Source organism: Abramis brama, assembly GCF_963993115.1.
Source record: "Abramis brama genome assembly, chromosome: 16".
NCBI classification, from domain to species: Eukaryota; Metazoa; Chordata; class Actinopteri; order Cypriniformes; family Leuciscidae; genus Abramis; species Abramis brama.
In genome coordinates, this window is record NC_139978.1 from 37595650 (window position 1) to 37604914 (window position 9265).

A 9265-nucleotide genomic window follows, 5' to 3' on the forward strand; every position below is an offset into this window, starting at 1 on the left:
GCTGTCTGCGGAGCGGGTCCAGACCGGGAGCTATATATGCCTGGACTACATCATCGGGGACACGGGCATCTCTCACGGACGCCATTACTGGGCTTTCCGTGTGGATCCCGACTCCTACATGGTGAAGGTGGGAGTGGCGTCCGACTGCAAAGTTTCCGAGTGGTTCCACAACCCTCGAGACTCCAGCAGCCCGAGGTGAGACTCGCCGCTAACCCTAACTCGCCGCTAACCCTAACCCATCAATGAAGAAATCAACTATAGTCTCGACTGTTTCCCGAAACCGTACTGTCTCAAATTGGTCGTTCAACCACGTTGGTTAATGATGTCACGCAGGTGTTGGAGTAATAACTTATTTTAATGAATCTGTTTGAGATCTAATGAATGCTAGATGATTTGCTATAATTATGCACATGGCATCTGAGGACTCGCTCTCATTTTTCTCAGTTATTTTGCTTTATTTCCAGATTCAATCATAGACTCGTTAGAGCTCGTTCACACATGCGCACTCTTCAAGAACGACGCTTTAAATCTCTTGACAAACTAAAAGACGTTGTAAGGGGATTTACAGTCAAAGACCCAGAACCAGAAGTGATTAATTAATACAAGAGTCAGAATTATAATAAATTTAAAGTTTTACTGAAGATAGTTTGCAGTGTCATCAGCAGAAGTTCAGCTTCAAGACTCACAAGGAGTTCGTAGGGCGTAACCCCAGTTATACCCTTCACCACACACACACACACACACACACACACACACACACACACACACACACACAGCAGTTATACCCTTCACCACACACACACACACAGCAGTTATACCCTTCACCACACACACACACACACACACACACACAGCAGTTATACCCTTCACCACACACACACACACAGCAGTTATACCCTTCACCACACACACACACACACACACACACAGCAGTTATACCCTTCACCACACACACACACACAGCAGTTATACCCTTCACCACACACACACACACACACACACACACACACACACAGCAGTTATACCCTTCACCATTAGTACTCGGTAACGGCCGATACCCTGAGTCCAGGTATCGGAATCGGTATCGGGAAGGGAAAAAGGGTATCGGAACATCTCTAAATTTTCCACACATATACAGATAGACTGAGATGTATCTCCATCGATTATGCAGACACTCGGACCCTGAAGTTCGGCACGGCGTGACCTTCCAGGTCGCAGATTTGGGTTGTTGGGTGCCAGCCTGTCCAGAACTCAGTCAATCTCCTATAATGCCAGTTGTTCCTTAACCTGTAACCAAGAAGACTAACACACACACACACACACACTCTCTCACACACATGAAGTCACAAACAAACTCACACACACACACACACACACAGCTTTTCCAAGGTCGGATTTGGCCAGGCTCTAACTATAAATAGGAGAATCTTCTCAAAACATCAAGATAATGCGTTCTTTCTCTCAAGGAGAGGACACTTTAATATAACGCAGTAAAGTAAGACTTTAACTGAGAAATGGTCCCTTAAACTATAGACTTCAATGACCCCTGTGACCCCAGCTGTCAGGGTACCCTAGAAAAGCAGATGTATGTATTGACATGTTAAAGAAGTCCATAATTCATCTCTGGAAGCCGGACTAAACGAGCAAGCACTGTCACTGCATTCCTGACATCAAACAGACATTAGAGAATACATGAACATTTCAGTGATCACACCCTAACCCACACTGGTAACTTCTAGAACACAGTAAAATCTCATAAGCCTAGAGAAGTCGTTCAACTCATGTGATGTTTAGGAGGAAAAATATTGATTAATACCTTGATTATAATCACTCATTACATATACATGTAAGCAGCAGCGGATTCCAGAATCACCCCCTTCAACGTAAATTACATTTGTATGTATTCTTAATAAAAGATATAGATTGAACTGAATGTCAGTATTAGAGTCCACATGCAAACCAGAAACTCTGCCTGTAACCGCAGGTCGAGAGCGCCGGTCCAGACTCTGCGATGCGGTTTGCGAATGACTAGTTGAACTGATAACGACAGAACTTGCGACCATAGTTGGCTAACGAAGCTTTTGGGAAACGCACCCCAGGGCTGTATCATGACATCATCCTCATTATGATCACTGCATCTGTGAACGGCGAACACCTGCGGCGCGGCTCACGCGGAGACGCTAACGGCCTCTTCACTATAGCAACTATCAGGTTTAGATGCTCCTCCTCATTCTCTGAGAATAGCTAGTCCAGCTGATGAACGATAAAAACACTGACAGCCAATCAGAATCATCCTGCTTTTAAAGCGACAGACAACTAAACTTGTCGCTGGTGTGCCGCTGATATAGTTATCGCTCTTGGTGCGAACAGACCATCCGTTTGCAGTTTTACATTCGTTTTGTGTTCGTTGAATAAGCAAAGCTGTTTCTGATTGGCATTTCTCCAGGATCTGAGTGTGTGCAGTTTCTCCCGCAGGTATGATCACGACAGCGGGCACGACAGCGGCAGCGAGGACGCGTGTTTCGAGGTGTCTCAGCCCTTCACCCTGCTGACGGTGGGCATGGGCCGGCTCTTCATCCCCAAGGCCTCGCTCGGCGCCGGGGACATGGGCCGGGTTCTGCCCGCACCGCACCGGATCGGGGTCCTCCTGGACTACGACGCCGGCCGCGTGTTCTTCTACGACGGCGACAGCATGCGCTGCCTGTACGAGCGGGCGGTGGACTGCTCCGGCACCATGTTCCCTGCGTTCGGGCTCCTGGGCGGCGGCTCGGTCCATCTGGAGGAGTTCCTCACGGCCAAGCGCCTGTCCTACATGTGAGGGTCCGGGGTCCGGTGTCTGTTAGTCCTGTAACTGTGTGGTGCTCCTCGCTCCTCGTCCCGCAGTAACCGTACATCGTGGGTCGCTGTGCAATTATACAAATGAATCTGGTCGAAGAGCCAATCCGATCTCGAGTGCCTTCAGTGACATCAGCCGAGCGGAAGCTTCACACACACCATCAGGGTTCACACAGCGCACCTTAATACACCCAATTTAATGCAAAACCTCACAATGTCACTTTCTGAACCGTGTGCACTGACACTGTTGATCACTGACCGTCGTTTACACACAGTTAGAGGAGCTTTATGTCAGAAATGACAAGCGATATGATTTGTACACAAGAATTCACTACTGAACACATGATTGTGCACTATTAGTTTTTATTGTAGCAGCACCTGCACACTTAGAAATGTTTAAAAGTAAATAAACGCATCAGTCTGTCCTAGAACATCGCGTGGATATGATTGTGCGCTAGAGTTTTTGTAATCCGGAGTGAAACGCATGAAACACCTTTATATAACCGTAGCCTCTGAATCAAACCGGTGCTGATCACACGAGTCGGACTCGAACACCTGAGATGTACTCACTGTATGCACTAACCCTGCCAAGGCACGCGTCTTGACTGGACTGATATGGCCTTATTGAATAATCGCGGCTTCACTGAGCAGATTAATGGCTATAAAGGGATTGGACTGACTCCTGTGGGATCTCTCCGTGCTCTTCTACCTCTGACTGGAGTTTGCTCTGCTAGTTTATCATGTAGTTGTGCTGCACAAGTCTTGTGATTTGATTCGTATTCTTCTGAAGAGGAACCGCCTGTTTACGGAGGATAAAAACATGTTGGAGAATTAGGGACGTCGTATTTCCTGATTAGTGTGTGATATATGGATTATTTCCCTCTTTATCCTTGCTAATCAATTAATCAATGAGTGCATATAAGGAGACTCGTCTTCTAAACACTTTAGACGGTTAGATGGAGCTTTTACATGTTTGTGATCATTTTAAAAAGTGTATGTATAAAGTCTGTGGTTTGAGAAGGACTCGTGTGTGTGTGTGTGTGTGTGATCTGATCTTTTATGAGTTCCACCATTTCTCTTTATTTTTGTTGTTGTTGCTAAATCTATATAATTTTATTTTCACGTTTTCACACTCACCATCAGAACGGTTTATTTTGTTGATGAGTTTATGCACCTGTACACTTGTTCCAGGTGTGTGTCGAGTCACAGAACGTGTGTGTGTGTTTTGGAAGCCTGTAACCAAATGTTTTGCCAGTTTCTTGTACATGTTAAACAGGGTCAGTAATCGGTACTGAGCGTGTGAGTCCTGCTGAAGTTCTCCAGTTAGCACTTTAAAGCATGTCAGCCACTGAGCTCGATGCAATATCATGTAGAACAGAGAGGTGGCGCTGTACGATGCTTTAAGTGTCTGTCTCTGTCACCTGCATCTGTGTGCTTTTATTGTTAATGTACTGTGGGCTTTTGTATTAAATAAATGAATGTCCTTTTAGGATCTGTGTCAGTCCTGTTGTTTCCTTCACCCCAAAGAACTATCTCAATGTCAGGAGTAGAAATGCTGTGAGTGAGCAACATGTTATGTATATTTCATCACTTTCCCTGATGAATATAGTATGATGATGAAAATAAATAAATAAATAAATAAATAAATGAGAGTTTGCAGTGCCTGAGGCTGTAGAAGGAGTTAAATAAGATGTCCAGGTTTGAAGAGACACAAGTGCAAATAAGATAGAGTTTTTAGTTGGTTTCATTTGGTCTAACAAAGCAAAGCTAGCATCGTATAAAAGTATCTGCTAAGTACAGGTAAAGATCTTGATTAATGTAAAATTACTAGCCAAGACGCATTCTTTACATTAGGGATGACAATAAGATGAGTCCGTTCTTCATGCTTCTGAGACGGTGACATCACTGTTCCCCACTGGACCCGTTATACTGGACCCGTTATACTGGACCTGTTATATATACTGGACCCGTTATACTGGACCTGTTATATATACTGGACCCGTTATATATACTGGACCCGTTATACTGGACCTGTTATATATACTGGACCCGTTATACTGGACCCGTTATATATACTGGACCCGTTATACTGGACCTGTTATATATACTGGACCCGTTATACTGGACCCGTTATACTGGACCTGTTATATATACTGGACCCGTTATACTGGACCCGTTATACTGGACCTGTTATATATACTGGACCCGTTATACTGGACCCGTTATACTGGACCTGTTATATATACTGGACCCGTTATACTGGACCTGTTATATATACTGGACCCGTTATACTGGACCTGTTATATATACTGGACCTGTTATATATACTGGACCCGTTATATATACTGGACCCGTTATATATACTGGACCTGTTATACTGGACCTGTTATATATACTGGACCCGTTATACTGGACCTGTTATATATACTGGACCCGTTATACTGGACCTGTTATATATACTGGACCTGTTATATATACTGGACCCGTTATATATACTGGACCCGTTATATATACTGGACCCGTTATACTGGACCTGTTATATATACTGGACCCGTTATATATACTGGACCCGTTATACTGGACCTGTTATATATACTGGACCCGTTATATATACTGGACCCGTTATACTGGACCTGTTATATATACTGGACCCGTTATACTGGACCTGTTATATATACTGGACCTGTTATATATACTGGACCCGTTATATATACTGGACCCGTTATATATACTGGACCTGTTATACTGGACCTGTTATATATACTGGACCCGTTATATATACTGAAGACACAGTGTTTTACAGGAGGAAGGCCTGTTTCCAGCGCAACACGCCAGCCCCGGTGCCGGAGAGGGTTAGTAGGAGCGCGAGTTTCAGCGGCCGCTCACATCGGTATTTCATTTTGCCTACAAAACAAAGTGATTCCTATTATTAAGCAAACAAAGTATTTTGATGTTGCACTGGACCAAAGACACATCAGCACTGGCTCAAACTAAATGCCCAATAAACACAAACATTTTTTAAATCATGATGAATATAAGACAGCGTTATCTAATAATCATGTTGCACTAAATGTCCTTCGCTGATGAGCATACGCTCCTCGATTGTCCACGAACATCTTTCAGTGTAGAAAATGAGTTTCACACACAGCGGTAGAAGCTCCAGATGTCAACTTCTCCCCACTGGAAACCAGTCCAGACACTTCTTTACGCAGGAATTGTCGGGCCACAAATAATTCTGAATGAACCACTTCAGGATAAGTTCAGTTCAGCGTGTGTTGAATGAGCTTTTGATGCCATTCTGTGGATCAAAGGCTGAAAGTGCTTCAGTAACACTTGCTGTTTCTTTCCCCCGAAGCGCTCAGACTCTGAATCATTCTGAATCATCGAAGCTCCTCTTCGTTCCCTGTTTTGACTGTGTTAAGATGTCCAGCGCTGTTCAAGTCTCTTAATCTGCTGACGCCGCACACGACAGAGACGGTGGGCTGTAAATGAGTGTATAAAGAAGTCTTCAGGCTCATGGATGTTGCTTGAACGACCACAAGATGGAGCTGATGACTGAAGCAATGCAAGTACCTCATATGGAATCACTCTTCCTAATTTGTCCTTCAAAATGTTCTGTCCTCTGTTGTTCCCAGAGAGAAGGGAGTTCCCATCATGCACCTGGCTCAATATTTCAGAAGTTCTGAGCCCCGTCTTTAAAAAAAGCTCTGCAATTATCTGGGTGGTCAGGGTTAGAGCATCCTATTTTTCAGTATTTGTCATGGAAAGAAGTCGCTCTGCGAGTTTATGATTATTGTCTTTAACAATCGGACGATGATGGAAATATTTTCCATTCCGGTTGGGTCACGTTAGGGTGACATCATCATCTACTGATTGTGACCATGAGTCTGCAACTTCTCAAAGAACTTCTTCAGTCACCAGACTGTTTGCAATAACATTGCTTTGAATATCGTGAGAAGTGTACGTTGCATTGCCGGGTATTGTGTGTACAACACTCCTAACCTCTGGGTGTTTGCGGGGGGAAGAAAGTCCTCTCACAGCCTCTGTTAGACTCCCGAACGCTGTGCTTCCCTGATTCAGCAGACACACACACACGTCCACTGTAGAGGAGAGAGCAGCGACTCCTAGCTAACCGGTTACTGGAAACCAGGGAGGAAATCTCCTGTCCACTTCCGGCTGTCTTTCTCTCTTGCCAGAGCTTGTCATGTTCTTTTGACGCTGCGTGTTTCTTCCAATCACTGAAGCTCCTTACAGTGAAAGCTGATGATGATGAAATTAAGGACTTTCTTCCACCGTAGCAAAGGCGAAGAGTGAAACGTGTTCACCTGGTTTACCCTCAGCGTTCCGGGCCGAGGATCAGGCGTGTGTCCAAAGAGTTTCATCTGCCAAACTACCGGATCGACTTCTCATATATTTTCAGATATGCATTTTTATATTCCGTTAGTCTTAATCGATCATTCCTATCTAGCCATCACTGACAGAGCCGATACAAACCTCCACCTGACGGCCATGTCAGGTTTTTGCCTGATCTCTTTTAATGAGTTATGCTATGATTAAAAATCAATGAAATCTAAAATGAATGCATAAATTAACATTTCTTTTTTTCTTTTTTTTAAATTAGAATTAAATGTCATTTTTTGTCATTCAATTTATTTAAACTATTAAGTTTTATGTTCCCTCGCCTGGCTTTGCTCGAGATCCTCACAACACACTGATGGAGGAACATCTGATGAAGAAGTCGACTCCCTCAGATGTGTGCATTAAAACAGACGCTACTGCTCATAATGTAATATAAAATCCATACAGAAGTCAGTAATATAATATCAGCAGGTTTGAATGACACATTAATTAATTACTGTTTAACATATTTATGATGTTCAGAGCAGATTATGTGCATTTACACTCTACATCGCCGAATTAAAACCGAAATCGTTCTGGACACAACTGCATTTTAATTTATTGTTATTCACTGTCAAATGTTTTGCAGCTTCACCCGATAATTCCTATTAAACTTTTCACTGATTATAATGCAACTGATTATAATTATTGTGTGATGAAACTGACCTGGGCTGGGTTTCCCGAAACCTCCTTAATGCTGCTCCGTCGTTCTTAAGTTTCACCTTAAGCTGTACCTTATCGTTAATACGTGTTTCCCGAAACGTTCTTAGTTAAGTACACCTTCTGTAAGTCATGCGTTCGGAAGGTTGGTCTGGACCACTCTTAGCTTTACCTTATCACTGTTGCAGGTCTATACGAATATAACTCTGAAGTTTTAATACACCCATACAGTGTTCAATTAGGCTAATTCAAGTGTTTTCATGCAAAGAATAAAATTGTCATTACACTGACTGTTGTTTGATTTTTAATTATATTATTATACAATATTATTAATTTAATTAAAGAGCGCTTTTAAAGGCCAGTGAAAGCATAGGCTACTGTCAGAAGTCCTTTTCGGACGCTAATATTGTTTCTCATGGGCTCGTACGGTATTTTACACATTTATAGGGGCAAGTCGGTGATTTTAGTGCCATCCGAATCCATAATATCAGTGTTTTTTCTCACCCAACCCGCGTAAAAATCCCTGGCCAAATTAGTACCTAGGGCCTACTGTTTTTTGACAAACAAGGTCGTGTGGGGATTTAATTGCCGTCTGAAGTTTTCAAGAAGAGATTCAAAATCCACTGTTTAAATCCTTTTTGATCACTGCCGAGCACCGTACGTTAGATGTACACTTTTATTACAGAAATGCTGTAAAGTATTTATAAGAACAATATTTCATCGCAGCTCCACTTCAGCGAACAAAAATGGGAAAGAGAAGAAGGCACGTAAAAATTTGAAATGGTTATTATGACAGCAATATATGATACAATTTAAAAATATGTAGGCTAGGCTATTATAGGCTATATAATATTTTATAATATCCCATTAGTCCTAATAAATGCAATTTCAACTATTTCTGAAGTGCTTCTTTTATAAAGAACACCGCTTTCTCACATAAACAGCCCCTGCACGAGAGAATAATTCTCGAGCCATCGATACCAGCAGATTCAGCAGCATCGCCACGGGCAGCACCGGGTAACGTCGCACGTAAGAAGGTATATCTTAAGCAGCTTCCTAAGGTATAGTTCGGGGAACACGCCTAGAAATGGTATACCTTCAGTTAAGTTATATACCTTAAGAGTCTTCGTAGCGCGCTAAGAGACAACGTTATCGGGAAACCCAGCCCTGAGCTGTAGCCTGATGTGAAACTCGAAACCTTGTGTTTATAGTCCAAACCCGAAACTTTCTTCACTCTTTATAGATTGACCAACAGATGAAGTATTACTACAGTGAACATGCGCAGGTCCTGAGATTCTGCAGATCTGTGGGGTTTTGGTCATTTTCTTCACTGTCCATCTAATAACAGCAAAACATAAGTATGAGGATATTG

General features: G+C 42.9%; 1 protein-coding gene across 6 annotated transcripts in view; it reads left to right on the plus strand.

Annotated features, from left to right (window-relative positions):
* The window catches only part of trim36 (tripartite motif containing 36), a 36198-nt gene extending 31862 nt beyond the window's left edge, over window positions 1-4336 (plus strand). For all 6 annotated transcript variants that reach the window (XM_084138725.1, XM_084138726.1, XM_084138727.1 and 3 more), the window contains 2 exons: window positions 1-195; window positions 2476-4336. The exon at window positions 1-195 is cut by the window's left edge and continues 103 nt beyond it. In XM_084138725.1, the coding sequence (XP_083994851.1) occupies window positions 1-195; window positions 2476-2818 (538 nt within the window). In that variant the 3' untranslated portion in view covers window positions 2819-4336. The remainder of the gene's footprint in view (window positions 196-2475) is intronic.
* The last annotated feature ends 4929 nt before the right edge of the window (window positions 4337-9265 follow it).